General features: G+C 56.0%; 2 protein-coding genes and 1 long non-coding RNA gene across 5 annotated transcripts in view; 1 reads left to right on the plus strand and 2 right to left on the minus strand.

The window, feature by feature from the left end:
- Positions 1-2781: 2781 nt before the first annotated feature.
- ZNF414 (zinc finger protein 414) lies at positions 2782-6452 on the minus strand. Of its 2 annotated transcripts, none has more exons than XR_015166747.1 (8): positions 6327-6452; positions 5320-5632; positions 4882-4989; positions 4662-4767; positions 3772-4118; positions 3639-3689; positions 3054-3522; positions 2782-2959 (listed from the first exon to the last, which is right to left on the minus strand). XR_015166747.1 is itself a non-coding variant. In XM_086409729.1 (8 exons), the coding sequence occupies exons 1-8, from the start codon at positions 6327-6329 to the stop codon at positions 2886-2888; spliced, it is 1176 nt and encodes a 391-aa protein (XP_086265855.1). In that variant the 5' UTR covers positions 6330-6452; the 3' UTR covers positions 2782-2885. The 2 variants fall into 2 exon arrangements, 1 of the variants encoding a protein (XP_086265855.1); XM_086409729.1 differs by having other exon boundaries at positions 3054-3227.
- A 1-nt stretch (position 6453) lies between these two features.
- On the plus strand, positions 6454-15177 carry LOC147368688 (uncharacterized). Of its 2 annotated transcripts, XR_015166749.1 has the most exons (4): positions 6454-6605; positions 9340-9425; positions 10029-10133; positions 12951-15177. It is a non-coding gene; the product is annotated as an uncharacterized LOC147368688 (long non-coding RNA). The 2 variants fall into 2 exon arrangements; XR_015166748.1 differs by lacking the exon at positions 10029-10133.
- Positions 10256-16184, minus strand: part of MYO1F (myosin IF) — a 37089-nt gene continuing 31160 nt past the window's right edge. Inside the window, exons 20-28 of the mRNA XM_086409701.1 lie at positions 14843-14957; positions 14594-14763; positions 13815-13960; positions 13336-13482; positions 12996-13144; positions 12262-12345; positions 11491-11686; positions 11241-11410; positions 10256-10702 (exon numbers count right to left, since the gene is read on the minus strand). Of these exons, the coding sequence (XP_086265827.1) occupies positions 10626-10702; positions 11241-11410; positions 11491-11686; positions 12262-12345; positions 12996-13144; positions 13336-13482; positions 13815-13960; positions 14594-14763; positions 14843-14957 (1254 nt within the window). The 3' untranslated portion in view covers positions 10256-10625. The remainder of the gene's footprint in view (positions 10703-11240; positions 11411-11490; positions 11687-12261; positions 12346-12995; positions 13145-13335; positions 13483-13814; positions 13961-14593; positions 14764-14842; positions 14958-16184) is intronic.

Here is a 16184-nt window from a genome sequence, read left to right on the forward strand (position 1 = left end):
CTTTCCAAGCGAGCAGACAAAGATTGGACATGAGTTGAGAGGGGATGAGGGTAGGAGGTGGCGCAGTAGTAAAGAATCTGCCTGCCAATGTGGGAGACACAAGAGACGTGGGTTCGACCCCTAGGTTGGGATGATCCCCTGGAGGAGGAAATGGTAACCCATGCCAGTATTCTTGCCTGGAGAATTCCATGGACAGAGGAGTCTGGCAGGCTACTGGTTACAGAGTCGGACACCATTGAGCGACTGAACACACATGCACGAGGGTAGGAGGCAGTTTCCAGTGACCCAACTCGCCAGGCCTCAGAGCACTTTCAGCTTGCTCCAGAGGCCAGCGAGGGGCCCGGGGAGCATGGGGACCGTGGACCCACTGTACCCACGGGAGGGGCTGTTGCATCTACGTGGATGATGGAGTTGGGAGGCAGGTACCTGGGCCAACATTTGGCTCTGAGTCTCTCTGGAAAGGTCCTGACACACTAGGAAGTGACACACGGCACGGCCTGGATTCGGGGGTGGCTGAACGAGGGCCTTAGGGTGAAGACTTCTAGGCGCTGGGGGACCCTGGTCCCCTGGAGATGCAGGAAAGGGTGAGCCTAGGGCCATATTCCCAAAGGTGTCTAGGGCCTTGGAGGTGCAGGAAAAGGTGAGAGTGCCTGGGTTTTCTCATCAGTGGTAACTGTGTCCCACTTCTGGGGTCGTGTAGAAATCAGTGTGACTTTGGAACCGAGCCTGGCTAGAGTTGGGCTCAGTCAGCTTACCAACCTAGCCTCGCCTTCTCTATCTGTACAGTGGACCCTTGACCCACCTCCTCCCCAGGTTCTTGAGAGGGCCCCAGGCAGCCAGCCACAGGCTTGGTGGCTGGAGGGATGTCAACTGCTGGCCAACGTTTCTCAAGCCCCCTCCCTCTCTCCCCATCCCTCTGTGAATTCTCACAAGAACTCCAAAGGCAGACTGTCATGACACCCACTTTAAGGACTAGAAAAGTGAGATACTTAGAGGGTCGGTCTTGGAGCTTCCTCGGCAGTCCTGTGGTTAGGACTGTGCTCTCAGTGCAGGGGGCATGGATTTGATCCCTGGTGAGGGAACTAAAGTCCCACATGTTGCATGTCATACCCAAAAGGCTCCCCTAAAAGGCTGAATCTTCCCCAGGGTCACCCAGCTGTGGATCCAAGGCTTCTGGCTGAGAAGTGTGTGTCGGGGGAGCTTATGGGGGTCTGGAGCCCCCAGGGTTCCCTAATGGTCCCACAGCTCGTGTTCAGTGTCAGCTGCCTCAGTAGGGGCCTGGGGGCCTGGAGATGGTGGCAGCGTGGTCACCTGGCCGGAGTTACCTGGGCCTCAGCTGCAACCCCATCAAGAACACTGGAGCCCTGAAGCCCCTTGAGAGCCCGAGGATGGAGGACAGGCAGTCCGGCTCCTGGATGTCCAGGTGGGATAGGTCCTAAGGGCACCAGATCTCCCTACTGCCCTTCCCAGGAGAAGCAGAAGGGCCTTCGGAACCTGGAAGTGTTCAACTTCGAGGAGACACAGCGGCCACACTAATGGGAGCAGGTGTTTGAGCCGATACCCCAGCTAGGCTTTACCTGGATGGCTTCCATGTTGAGGACCTTGCTTGGCTCTGAGACTGAGAGATGAAGATTCTGAGGAGGACTCGGGGAGGACAGGAAAGGAGAAAAGAGGAAGACAGGAGGCTGCTGCTGGGTGAGGGGTGGGGCCCGGGGACTTCCCCCCAGGGGGTGACCAGTGTCTTGTTGGTGGCAGACAGAGGACAACCCTGATAACTTGGAAGATGGAGGAGGTAAGGGATGAAACAGGGTGGGGTGGGGCTAGGAGTCGCTGGGTTCTTGCTCACAGGATGTCTAGGTTCCCCAGGAGGAAGAGGAGAGGGATGGTGAGTGTGGCCCTGATAGGAGGAGTGGAAGATGTGCAAGATGGGGCCCTGTGGGCTACTAGGAGGACAGGATCTTCATCCAGAGAGCTGAGAGGAGCGATAGGGGTACTAGGCATGGGAAGGGGCACGACTGGAAGAGACTTGTTTCCAGGGGTCTTCAGACTGGATGGAAGTGGGGGCGGGGGGTGGAGGACTGCTTCTGGTGCCCAGGACCAAGCAAGATGAGGTCTGGGCTAGGGGGCCACAGGGCTGGAAGGGAGAAAGATGTAGCAGGTAAAGCCAGGCCCAGAGGGATGGGGCTTCCATACCCTGGAGGTTCGACCCTCAGGGTTCTGGTGACAGCAGCTGTGGGACCAGATTTTGAACCCTGGCCCCCACCTGACTCCCAGGAAGAAAAGGAAGGAGAGAACCTATATGGGGGAGAGGAGGAGGGAGGGAGCCAGGCTCTGGAGGACTGGCCAACACCCAGCCTCATCCTCAGGGCTGGAGATAAAAGGGGAGATGGGCAGCCCACAGTGACAGTCCAGAGGACAGGGAGGGAGAGTGGCTATGAGGCCTAAGCCCCAGCCTGCCACACAGCGTCCAGCCCGGGTGACCTGGCACCACTTTTGCCAGGATTGCTCTGTCACCTCCCTGAGGGTTGGCACAGGCCTCAGGATCTGGGGGGTTCTGGCTGGGTGCTCCTGGGACTTTTCAAATAAAACTGGCAAGTGCCATCTCATCTGGTTTCTGGAAGTGGTAGGACAGAAGGGAAGGTCACCAACAGCTGTCCCAGGGTTGAGGTGACAGGGGAGGCGGGACACAGGTGGGCAGTGAGGGGGGACCTGCCTCCTCCCAAGGTGGCGGTGCCCCAGGACTGCAGTGGAGGAGCAAGGGAACCAGACACACGGCACATCTACAGCTGGCTCATCTGCCTCTTTTATTGCCCCCCACCCCTGCCATCTCAGGCTTTCCCTAAAACGACACCATTACCCACAGCCCGCTCCCTACGCGGCGGCGTTCAGAGCGGCGAGAAAACCGGACACTCCCCCTCAGACAGCAGCGGCGATGCCTTGGGTGCCAGCGGGGCCGGGTCTGGGTGGCAGAGGAGAGAGCGCCTGAGCCTCAGCCCCGGTCCTCGCCTCAGGGCCCCCCACCCTTCCCACCCGCGCGCTCCCCCTGGCCTTACCCGCCGGCGCGTCGGGGCGCGGCTGCCCGGGCGCCGGGGCCGCGGGGCCGCCGGGGCGGTGGTCCTCCAAGTGTAGGGTCATGGCGGGCCGCGAGGCCGTGGAGAAGGCGCACTGCATGCATGAGTAGCGGCCGCGCGTGTGCTCCCACACGATGCGGCTGGGAGCCGCGTGCCCTGCGGGCAGGCAGGACCCGGTCAGCCCCGGCCCTGGGCGAGGGCGGGTCGGACCTTTCCCAGCCTCCCCATCAGCTCCCGGGAGTGGGGGCGTGGGGCGGGGGGCGCTGGCCTGGCCGATCCGTTTCTCCCGATCGTTTCCCCAAGTGTCTGGGGGCACTAGACTTATCCGCGTCCCCTCCTCCCATCCTCTGAACCCACGTGGGAGGGAAGGGCTCCGGATCCGGGCGCGAGTTTTACACGGAAACGCCGGCGCAGATGAAGGAGCAGGGGCCGCAATTTTAAAGGCAAAATCCTGTATTTCGGGGGAGACATTTCTGGGCACCTGGAAAGGGGGTGGGTATCCCCCAGGTCCCGCCGGGCGCAGGAAAGAAATCCCCTCCACCCTCCCTGGTGGTCACCTGCACGCACCTGAGGGCGCGTCGGAGCCGCCCTGGGGTCTTCGCGGGCTGCCGCCTGCACCTGCGGTCAACGGGCGGGTCAAGGTCAGAAGCCAGAGTGAGCCCAGCCCACCCTGAAGGCGGCCCCGAGAGCCCACACTCACCTTGGCTCTTTTTCCAGACGGCGGCGCTGGAGGCAGGAGGCCCCGGAGCGGCGGCCAGAAAGGGGCGCAGGCGTGGGGGACTTAGGCCAAAAGGCGCGGGGTTCAGGTAGGGCAGAAAGGGCCCGGTGGGGGCAGGGGCAGGGGTCGTGAACGGCTCGAGCAGCGGGTACGGCAGGCCAGGCGCCGGCGCAGGGTCGGACTCCGGGGGGCGCTCGGACGCCGGCGACTCCCTGTCCAGGGCCGGGGGTGGCGGCGGCGGGGCTGGGCTCTGCGCATGCTCGGCGCAAACATGCAGATGCTTGAAGAGCGAGCGGTGAGTGCGGAAGCGCAGCAGGCAGTTCTCACACCTGGGGGGCAGCACAGGGCTGGGCTGGGTCTCCCAGGGGACCCAGGGAGGGGCCTATCCGCGGTAACCTGGAGAGCCGCCGCTCCAGGGTGGTCAAGGACCCTGGGCCCAAATAACCTGACTCCCCCACCTGCGGGGGAGGAGTTTGCCCTAAGCGGCCGCCCACAGTGGTCGCGACCCTTCCGGACTTCTCCAGGTCGGAACCCTGGGAAGAGGAAGGAAGTCTCAATTTTGACTTAGGTTATCAGTTTTCCTCTTGGGAAGTAGAGGACTGGGCGGAGTCGTGCCATGTATGTCCCCCTCTACACACATACTCCCTCCCAAGCCCCGCCCTCGGGGTCCCTGGAATTGGCTCTAGGGACCAGTCTCTTCTGGGCAGGTAAGGGCAAGGCTGGCCCTAGATCACGTCCTCTTCCTGATTCAACCCCCTCGGAAAAGGAAGGGAGAAAAGCCAGGACCCCAGGTAGTAGCTGTCAAAATCGGTGGTCAGGGGGAGCTGCCTGGTCCCCCACACCAGCAGAGGTCACGGTGGACCAGGTCTCACTTGAAGTAGCGGTTGGGTTTGTAGTGCAGCTTGCCGTGGGCCACCAGTTCCTGCATGTTGGGGAAGGTCTCGGTGCAGCTCAGGGCGGAACAGCGGAAGAGCTTGCCTGGCGGCGCAGGGATGAATGACAGAGGAGTGGAGTTGGGTGGCCAGGATTGGCCGGGAGGCTCGGCCCGCCTCCCACCCTAACCTGCCTCCCCACCATCTACCCTGGCCCTACCTTCCAGGGACTGTGTGGGTGGGCAGTGGGTACGCAGATGCTGTGCCAGGTCTCGAACGCTGGGGAAACTGAGGCAGCAGCCTGGGCTGGAGCACGGTATCTGCTTCCCTGAAGGATGCACAGAAGCAGGGGGAGGGTCACCATCCCTTCGTCATCCACGTTGTCCAGGGCTCTGCCCCAGAGAGGCATTTATGGGGCTGCAACTACCCTGCAACTACTAACTATGGTTTCTTACTGAGGCCTTTACCTTCTGCCTCCCCCACCAGAAAATAGCGGCTGAGTTTCCCTGGCTCTTCGTTGGAGCCACAGACTGGCACACAATGGGGCTCAGCAAGTGGTGATTCCCTCTAGGTGGGCCCCCAGTCTGGAGATACTCAGTAGTCTGCACTTCTATTGTTCCAGGCCTGTGATCCCCCAGAAGGTCCCATCACGTGTCACCTGGTGGTGGGCGTCGTCTGGGAGGCCGCAGGTCCTCACTGGTCCCGGAGACAGTGCTGGTTGGGCCAAGGGTGTGTCCAGGTCCGGGATGGCCACTGTCTGGGGCTGGGGAGGCACCCTGCTGGGTCCCTCCGGTGGGCCCTCCACGTTCCCACACTGGGGGTGTGGTTGCCCGGTCAGGGCCCGGCTCCTCCTCCATAGAAGAGGATTTGTCTATAGCAGCCAGAACTGGGGACACCCCCTTGTCGGTCTCACTGGAGCTGGGCTCTGCAGTAGCCGGCATGTCCAGGCTGGGCCCCGAGGGTTCCTCATCCTGGTGGAAGGAAGAGGTGGGGAGAACCCCCTGGGCCCAGGTCTGCCTGCGCCAGCTAGAGGAATCCCTTCACCCCTCCATAACCATTGGGTGTTTCTGAAACAGCGAATGCCCCGAAGACATCACCCAGTCGGCCCCCATCATAAGGAGAGGCAGTGGGTGAGGGGGTTGAACGTCTGCCTCCAGTGTCCCCGTCCTTTGGAAGAGTTGGGAGGTGTGCCAAATGTAGAAGGGGGTACCTTTCCAGGAAGCCCCTATATGAAATAAGCATGCTCTGATCCTAACTTGGAAAGCTGGGGGGCCCCCCCACTACAAGGCTGGGGCGTGGCCCAGAGGGAGTGGGCGGTGCAAAGGCGGGGCTCTGAACAGGGCGCGGCCAGGAAGATTCTGGAGGGCCAGAAGTGGCCAAGTGGGTGTTTGAGAACGGAGATATAGCTACCAGAGGGGTTCGAGCTGTGCAGGAGAACTGGAGGTGTTGGGACCCCAAACATATAAAGACCAGGGGGCGGTGCCTGAGCCCTGTAGGCGTGGCCCAGTCGAAGCCAGGACCGGAAGTAGGGGGTAGGGTGCTCCCTGAGTGACAGCGGCGGGCGACTGCCCGGATGTGGAGGCGGGGTCGGCAGGAGGCTTAGAAGGCCGCTCCCCGCCAGTCCCTGCTTGTTCGCCGCGTCCGCATCCCCGGTGTCGCGCTCACCATCCTCAGCTTGGTTCAGCCTCTTGTTCCCGCGGCTTCAGCGGCTCCAACTAAGGCTGCGGCGACTCCTTCGGTGGCCGCGGGCTCGCGCTCACGTCGGCGCCATTTTTTCGGCTCCTAGGTCTCGCGAGAACGGGGGCGGGGTACGCGCACTGTGCTCAGCCAGGAGGCGGGGCCTGAGATCCAGGATTCTCCCGAACTGCTATGCCCAGAGGGAGAAGGCAATGGCACCCCACTCCAGTACTCTTGCCTGGAAAATCCCATGGATGGAGGAACCTGGTAGGCTGCAGTCCATGGGGTCGTGAAGAGTCGGACACGACTGAGCGACTTCACTTTCACTTTTCACTTTCATGCATAGGAGAAGGAAATGGCAACCCACTCCAGTGTTCTTGCCTGGAGAATCCCAGGGACTGGGGAGCCTGGTGGGCTGCCGTCTCTGGGGTCGCACAGAGTCGGACACGACTGAAGCGACTTAGCAGCAGCAGCAGCAGCAGCAGCAGCTATGCCCAGAAAATGTGTGCAGAGATCTAGGATTAAAATTTTCCCGGGCCTTTGTGTTCTCCTGTGCAAAATGAGCATCTTCATTTTCTCCCGTCCCGTCACCATATCTCGAAGGAGGATAAACAGCAGTTCTCAAGTTTTGAGAAGGTCATGTTTAGAGGGCTGCGTCTTTGGAGGGAAATTGCCACAGACTTCAACATTTTCAATGCACTTAGTCCGGAAGTTGGAATGGATCTGTTGAGATAGCCAAGGGCGGGAAACAAGTTCACTATCCTTCCTCAGGACACCCGGAACGTGCGTAGCCTAAAGATGGAGCAGTGTGTGTTTTCAGGAGGATAGGTGGAGAGCCCTGGCATGAAATGAGTCACCTATCCAACTTACGTTCCTTGAGTGCCTACTTTGTGCTAGGCTCTGGGGATCCAGAGATGAACAGGACAGGCCAACATTCCTGCTCTCAGGGGGCACTCAAGTTTTAAAATGGGGAAACAGACAATGAATCAACAAATGCGGGAAATGATCTTATGGTTATATTAAGTGCCATAAAGGAAAAAGGGCTTCCCAGGTGGCGCTAGTGGTAAAGAACCCGCCTGTCAATGCTGAGATGTAAGAGACGCTGGTTTGATCCCCTGGCCAGGAAGATCCCCTGGAGGAGGAAATGGCAACCCGCTCCAGTATTCTTGCTGGGGAGAATCCCATGGACAGAGGAGCCTAGCAGGCTGCAGTCCATGGGGTTGCAGAGAGTCACTGGTGACTGACTGGCTGAGCACAATAAAGAGGGGAAAAAAGCCCAGAAGGATGTGATGGTCATGGGCCAGGGAAGTTTCTCTGTGAGATGACTTCTGAGCTGTTGCCTGATTGTCAGGAGGGAGTTACCCAATGGAAGTTCAGGAGGCCACATCGCTGTGGGAAGAAAGAATAGCTGGTGCAAGTGGCCTGAGTTGGGGAGGGACAAGCTTATCTTTTTCAAGAAACAGTGAAGTGATCAGCTCACTGCTGGAGCCAGGTGGAGGCAGGGAGTGAAGATCAGAAGGTAGACATGGTTCAAGAAAGGTCATTCAGGGACCTAGTAAACCGTGGAAAGAGAGGTGTGTGGTCTCTATTCTAGCTGATGAATTTTTAGCAGGGGGAGGTACACCATCTGATTGCTGGGTGTCCTTTGGAGGATGCATCATTGTTGGGACAGTAAAGTGGATCTTTGCTGTAAGATCTCTGGAATACATTATTTAAGCATTTGAGAGTTCTAGGCAAGTGTTGGCTTTATATACAATGTATTTCCGTCTATGTACATAAGATGTGCGTGTGAGTGCTTAGTGGCTCAGTCATGTCCAACTCTTTTCGACCCCATGGACTGTAGCCTGCCAGACTCCTCTGACCATGGAATTTTGCAGGCCAGGATGCTGGAGGGGGTTGCCATTTTCTACTCCGTTAATATGTACCTATCTGCTTTTATATGCCAAGAATATCATTGGGAGGAGACATCAACAAACTAGGGTGGAGGGGGAACAGACAGGAATTTTGCAGTGAGAGGGAAGACAGATTTTTCACACTTTTGGGCTGTCTGAATTTTAAAAAACAATTTTCTTTTGATTATCATTAATATGGTTAAAAACTCATTAAAAAATCCTTTTTAGGAAGGGTGGAGGTGTGTGTGTGTGCGTGTGTGCGTGTGCAGGGGAGGTTGGTGCAATCTGGGCAAGGGTGGAGTGAGGTCTCAGAAAGGACAGAGAACCAAGAAAGGGAGAGGAGGGGCCCGATTTAAGAAACTTTGTAACAGAGTCAACAGGATGTTGCTGAATGGGCGGGGCTGAGATGATTGAGGTTTGCAGTCTGAAGATGCTATAACCTAGATATGAGATGCTGTCTGCTAGAAGATGTCAAACCTACTCTCCTCTTCATCCCCAGTGAATAGCCCTACTTCCTGAAAACGTGGTGATGGTTATTGCAGTAGGGCCTCAGGGCTATACCCCTTACTGGGAAGAGGGGCAGCCTGCATGGTGAGTTCTAAGGCAGAGAGGAGACAGAAGCCTTCATTCCCCTTCAATACCAGGAAATGCCCAACTGATGGTGTTGTGGCTCACACAGTCCTCCCACAGTCTGTCCCCCAATCTAACTGTTGCTGAGAGACAGGCACAGTGGTAGCCGGGCAGTGGAGGGGCAAAAATCATAGATGGAGGGAACCAGGGACATTCAAGAGATTGTAAAGTGTGAAAGTGAAAGTCACTCAGTCGTGCCTGACTCTTTGCGACCCCATGGACTATAGCCCATCAGCCTCCTCTGTCCATGGGTTTCTCCAGGTAAGAATACTGGAATGGGTTGCCATTCCCTTCTACAAGGGTTCTTCCTGACCCCGGGATCAAACTTGGGTCTCCTGCATTGTAAGCAGATTCTTTACTGTCTGAGCCACCAGGGAAGCCCCCAGTTCAAGAGACAGGTTAAATGTTTGTGTAATGATAGACTAATAACAGGGCTGTTGAGGCACAATTGCACAATTGGGATTTTTTTTTTTCTCCAGCCGCACTCAGATTTCCAGGTAGATCTGGATCCTGAAGAAGGCTCTTCTGACCAGTTTTTCTTCGATACCTATCTCCCATCCTCCAGGTGGGTAGGTGTCTTCCATCTGGTGTCCTTCCATTACAGCGTAGATCACTCTGTGTAGTATTCACCATCAAGATCTGTTGACCCTTTCATCCTTCTTGGCTCCTCCAGCAACGCCTACACTCTCTCTGCACTCCTGTCCCCTGCTCTAGCCCCAGTCCCTTCTCTGGCTCAGTCCTGACCTCACTTATCTGGTTCCATCTCTCCCAGACGGACTGCTCTTTGTGGAGCTGAGCACAGAGTGGGTGTTCATCCTTAGGCTCAGATCCAAGGATTCACCTGCATGTATGGGGAGGTTTGAAAGGCTCAGACTCCAGCACTGGTTTTGGGACAGCTGGAAGGGGTGGACAGGTAGCCAGACCGACCCCTCCTTCACCATGACATAAGTGCAGAAAGCCCTCAAATGTCAGAACCGGTCCATACTCCAGGTGAGTGACAGCTAAGGAAAGAGACGTGGGGTGGGGGCAGGGTCCAGGGATGACTCTGAGTCGATTATGGGGGGGACATGTGGGACCTGCCTCCTTCCTCAGGGTCCCAGCTGGGTTTGATATTGGGGAGGTGTGAAGATTCAAAAGCTGACAGGGCCCACCAGAACATTTTCTGCAGGAGAGCTGGCATGAAGCTTCTGGAAGCCAGCAAGTGAGACAAACTCAAGCTTTGTGAGGGACGGGAGTGTATCCGAGTTCAAGACTTGGCTCTGTGGAATCTTAGGTGAGTGATTAAACCTCCCTGAGCCTCCATTTTTCCATCTGTAAGACGGGGTTGTTTGCTGATCCTACCTAACAGAGTTATGAGAAGGCAGTCCTTGTTGGTACTCAGTAAGTTAATTCATATTTTCACTCAGCAAACATTTATTGCCTCGTTTATGAGAGGAGGGAAGTCAAGCTTGTCAAGGTCCCCCCAAATGTGCTTGGCTCTTTGCCCCTGGGACACAGCTCATATCCTACTCACAAGGCAGCTGTGAGGTAGGTCGTGTTAGCCCTGTTTCACACAGGAGGAAACAGGTGTGACTTGCGGGAGGCCAGGGTCCAGGGCGGGGGGACAGGGGCTCCAGTGGTGACCCCTAGACCCAGGGCCTGGGTTAGGCCGGGCTGGAGGTCACAGAACTGGACCTTCTGGCCAATGTAGCCGAGGGAAACGAGACCCATGTTGCAGGATCCAGGTAGGCAGGTGGGAGGGCAGGGTCCCAGGCCCCTGCCCCACTCAGATCTTCTCCACATAGTTTCCGGGGAAGAGGCCCTCCTGGCCATGCAGCCGGCCTTTCCACCAACCTGACGAATCTGTGGGAGAGGAGAAGATATAATCCCATGCCCAGCTCGCCCCAGAGAAAGCCTTCATGCTGGCTCTGTGTCTGTCTTGTCTCCACTGGCCCGGCATAGGGCAGAGACTGTCTTCTCTAAGACAGAAAGAAGGGATGGAGCTGCACGTGCGTTTGCCTTGCCCCTGGCTCACACTTTCATTTTTCTAGACCATCCACTGGTGTTACTCCCTCATCCTTCTCATATAGGTCCATCCCCATGATCCCCACGGGGGACCCAGGAATAACTCCTAAGATATTCCCCACCCACCTGCAGAGGGTGCTGTTGAAGCTCCTCTAGGTGCAACCTAGGGGCAAAGTAGGAGGTGGCCTGGGCCATCCAGACAAGGCCCATTTCCAACTCATAAGGCAGGTCTGTTAGTGGCCCTAGTGCTTGACAGGTGGGGAAAATGAGGCTGGGGTTTTGGGTGTGATACAGTCAGGCCAGGCTCCCAGGGTTGCTTAGGAGGTGACCTCCAGACCTTGGAGATGTCCTTCTGTTTCTGCCCTGGCACACACACCTTCCATAAGGATCTCGATGACCTCGTTCACATTGAAGCTCAGCTCATCCACGTCTTGGCCGACATACTGATACAGTGCCCGGCACCTGGGGCCATGGATCCGTGGCTGGGGCTTAGGTCGGCCTACACCAGGCACAGGTCGCTGTCCCACGCTGCGCTTCCTCTGCATGCTGTGGGCACATGAGGGCACTCATCACAGCCCCAGATACTCCCCATCCCATTCCTGGGGCTGTCCTTCCACACCACCTACCCAGCCACGCCCTGGTCAGGCACATTGAGGAATTCTGTGTTGTGCTCCGAGGGGGGCCGTGCCCGTGGGCGTCTGCTGGCCCCCAAGGCTGAGGACGGAGGGCCCCGTGGTGGCCGCTGGGAGCCCCCTCCAGATGTGATCTCCATGGGCAAGGGGCCCCTTCTGGCAGAGGGAGGCACCCCATTGCGGTCCAGGCCTGCAGCAAGAGTAAGGATGGGAGCATTTGTCAGGGTGATGCTAGCAGGATTTGAGGAGGACTTAGCTCCAAGTTCCCTGAGGGAAGAGGCAGCTACTCTCAACCCTGTATGATAAGGACTGGCCTGGAGAAAGAGACCCTGGGGTTAGGAAGGCATAGATTGACACTCTGCCAGGGGTAAGATTTTCCCCCACCTACTTCTGTAGGAGGGCTTTTGTGGGTGGGTCTTAGGATGAATAGGAGTTCATATGGAATAGGAGTTTGGGAGACAGGCAGAGCAAACAGCTCAAGCAAAGGCCTGGAGGGAAGACAAAATTTGGTAAATTGGCAAAATAAGATGTAGCTTGCATGACAGGAGTTTAAGATGGCAGGAGAGAAGAGGTCAGTGGTTAGCTGGGGTCAGAATCTGAAGGGTTTTTGAATACCAAACTATGCTTAGCCTTTATTCTATGGGAGATGGGGACTATAGAGAGTTCTGGACAAAAAAGAAGAGAGTGGTCCACTGTTTGTAAGATCCCGTTGACAGGAGGTCTGTCTTAGGCAAGGAAGACATTTAGTGGCGGGTGTCTCTTCACCTCTGGGGGGCCCAGGAGCTGCCCGGGTAGCAGTCTGGCCTGGCCTTCTAGATTTTCCCTGGGCCATCCCCTTCCGTGTAGGCTCTGAAAGGGAAAGGAGAAAAGATATAGGGATTTGAGTGGTGGCCACACTAGATTCTTGGCCCCACCCCCAAGTCCGGTTTACTCCGGGCCCCGCCCCCTAACTCACTGGCTCTCTCATCAGGACAGAGCCCCTTAATTACTGGAATACTGATTGAGGGAGTGAAAGTCGCTCAGTCGTCTCCGACTCTTTGCGACCCCGTAGACTATACAGTCCATGGAATTCTCCAGGGCAGAATACTGGAGTGGGTAGCCTTTCCCTTCTCCAGGGGATCTTCCCAACCCAGGGATCGAACCCAGGTTTCCCTCATTGCAGGCGGATTCTTTACCAGCTGAGCTATCTGGGAAGCCCCAATAATTGGCTCCGCCTCCCCAGGACCCACCCCTCGTTGGCTTTTGGGACCGCCCTCTCCAAAGATCTTCCCATTCAGCAACTGACACACGTGTCTACTCTATGGCCACGCCCCTCCATAGTTCTCGCTCACTTATTGGTCACCTCTCTAGCCCTGCCCTCTTCGTGGCCTCGTCCATTACCCACTTTTGACCTCCCTCACTGGCTCCGCCCCACGGTTTTGATTGGTCCCTGTCTCTGATCCCACCCCCTACAGGGCCAGCCTCTTGTGCTCCAATCTCCTGGTTCTGCGCAGACTCACTGGAGCTTTTGGGCAGTCCGTCACCCACGCTGACTGTGAGGGCCTTGCCGCTAGCCTTGAGCACCGCCACGTCGCCGGAACCACGCGAGAAAGTGACGCTTCGGGTGCCACCTCCGCCCCAGCCCTCCTTCTTCACCCGGAACTGTAGTCTGTGAGGAGAGGAGGAAGCTGTGGTTGTCCCCACCCGCCAAGCAGGGGTCACCTCCTCATCCCATCCTTGCGGACCCGGGCTGAGATGGGAGGGGACAAGGCAAGGGCGCATTTCGGTCAGTCTGGGAAGCGGGAGAGGGGGCGCTGTGCCAAGCCAAGCCAGAGGATGGTACGGAGGTGGGGGTCGTACGTGTCGCTGAAGGTGAGGGCCAGGGGCCTCCGCACCGCCTCCTCGAAGCGCTTGCACAGGAGGCTGACGAACTCAGTCTTGAAGATGCTTTCCAAGAAACTGTCGGCCGCGTCTTCTTGGAGGATGAAGAAGTCATCCTGCCGCGTGCTGGGGGAGGGGCGGGAGGAAAAGCAGGTGAGAGTGACAGGTGAGGCTGGCAGAAGGGCTGATATTTGAGATGCAACAGGGGAGGGGCAAATGAGGGGTGACACAGATGGGGGCAAACGGGAGAGGTGGCAAGGAGCTAGAAAAGGTGGTAATAGAGAAGAGTCAGGGGAGGGGACCGGTGCTGTTGGCAGATGACCATGAATTTGAGGGCAAGTGAAGGTGACAGATAGGACCAAGAGAAAGTTGCAGGTATAGAAGGTAACATGTCCAGGGTGACAGATGGGGTGACAGGAGGGCAGCTGATGATGAAGGGTGCTAGTAGGGGGCCTCACCTGAGAGAAACTCCCCGGAGCGCCTGGATCTCCAGCTTCTTCTTCAGGACTTCACGCACCTGGCCCTTCTCAGGCCCCTTCTTCACCTTCTCCCGCCCGATCACATACACACACTTGGGTGTCAGGATCAAGTCCCTCTTGATGGGCTATGAGGATACAAGACCAGAGAGGCTGGTGCCAGGAGCCCGGGGCATGGGAAGCCTGGCCTCAGGGCATCAGCCCAGGCAGAGGGGTAGTGTCGGCAGGTCAGATGAAGGACAGGTCAGGGGAGGGTCCCTCTACATGAAGGTATATGAGTGGCTACTTTTTATAAGAAACAGGAAGTTAAATAAGGTTATGCTGGCTAGAAAGGAGTGTGGGGAATGAACAGGTACAGGATAGGTGAAGGTATGTTTGCTGGACATGAGTGTAAAGGCCTGATGAGAGTTTACCTGTACACAGATATATCCATGCTAGGTGAAGGTATGTTTAATTGAGAGGCCTGTCTAGACTGCGTGAGAGGATACTTAATGGATAGGCGTGTCTTGGATAAGTGAAGGTGGTCCTATGGTCAGAGCTGAACAAGGTAAACTTGCAGTTCTGGACAGATGTGTCTGACCTGGTGAGGATATATCTGATGGACAAGTGTGTCTGGGCTATATATAAGGATATATCTGATACAGCCATATCTACATTAGTTGAGCCTATGTCCATGGGCAGATGTGTTTGGGCAAGGTGCAGGAGTACCTCTGGTGGGGCATGGGCAGGGTCCCGGATATGGCCGCCTGCTAGTACCTCACCTTGAAGCGTCGGTCATACTTGTTGACTGAGTCAGCAAAGTCCACGCGCTCTCTCTTGCCTAGGAACTGACGCAGCTCCGGCCGCTCCTCCAGCCCCAGGTAGTCCCCAACAAAGTTCCTATTGATGCTGTTGCGTCTCCGCTCCTTCTTGTTCAGCAGGATGTTGGAAGCTGTGGGGGCACAGGTCATGGTTTGGCTCCCCCAAGCTAATCCGTCCTCAGCCCCAGCTTCCCACCTGCAGCCTCTCACCTTCCTCCCGCATCTCCTCATACTTCCGGACTGCCACATGGCGCCGCCAGGCCTTCTGAATGGTGCGGGCAAAGCCATCGAACTTGCGCTCTCTCATCTCCTCTAGTAGGAAGAGCTGGAGAAGGAGGGCTGGTGGGTCCTGGAATCTACCCAGGGGGCACAGTTTCCAGTTTCCTCTGTGTTTCCACCCCACCCATGTGCTTTTGCTGACAGGCACCTGCATACATGCTTTTACGTTATGGACAAAAAATTTTGTCTTTTTCCAAATGACCAGACCCAGGAATCCCTCCCAATATGTAGCATAATTTCTGCATTAAATTACAACTGTAGATTTGCTTGCTGGGTTTAAATGCTTTCAAATTGTGGTGCTGGAGAAGACTCTTGAGGATCCCTTGGACAGTAAAGAGATCAAGCCAGTCAATCCTAAAGGAAATGAACCCTGAATATTCATTGGAAGGACTGATACTGAAGCTGAACCTCCAGTACTCTGGCCACCTGCTGCGAAATGTCATTGGAAAAGACCCTGATGCTGAGAAAGATTGAAGGCAAAAGGAGAAGGTGGCAGCAGAGGATGAGATGGTTAGATAGCATCACTGCCTTAATGCACGTGAATTTGAGCAAATTCTGGGAGATAGTGGAGGACAAGGGAGCCTGGCATGCTGTAGTCCGTGCGGTTGCGAACAGTAAGACACTGAACAACAATAACAGTAATTAAAAAAATGGAGTGTTGATCAAAGAATAGAACAACCTTGGACCACGACAGATAGTTGGAAAACACTGTAGTTCAAATGGAAATTTAGTGACAAAAAGGACAGTATGGTCAATCAGTGACGATGGGAAAATAATTGAAAATAAACTTGGGCTTTATTTAGAAAAAAATAATTAGCACTTCAGCCAGAGGGTTTTCTCAAATACACAAACATCACATCACTGCTGAAAGCCTGCCATTTTGATGACACTGATGGCTAATGTCTCCTAGAAACCCCAGACTTCCCTGGCAGGACTAAAAGAATTCTGCCGGTACTTGGGTTCAAGCTCACTTTAAAAATACATCATATCTTGGAGGGCTTGTAGATCTGTGAGTATTGAACACTGGAGTATCTCCTGCCATGTCAGTAAACAAGGATTTCAGTCATCAGTGATTCTGGCCGTCCAAATGTAAATACCTGAGCCCTAAGGGCACTCAGGAAGGAGAATACCTGTGTGACCTGAGAGTCATCAGGCTGTAGCCATTCCCTACAGTGGGCACTGAGGGACTCTAGATATGAAAACACTGGATATTGGCCCCAGATAGCTGAGATGCGTATGAAAGGAGTGATTTCGGTGAGCCCAGACTCTGGCA

Source organism: Bos grunniens, chromosome 7, assembly GCF_055505025.1.
Source record: "Bos grunniens cultivar Pamir isolate PY7600 chromosome 7, Bosgru_T2T1.0, whole genome shotgun sequence".
Classification (NCBI taxonomy): domain Eukaryota; kingdom Metazoa; phylum Chordata; class Mammalia; order Artiodactyla; family Bovidae; genus Bos; species Bos grunniens.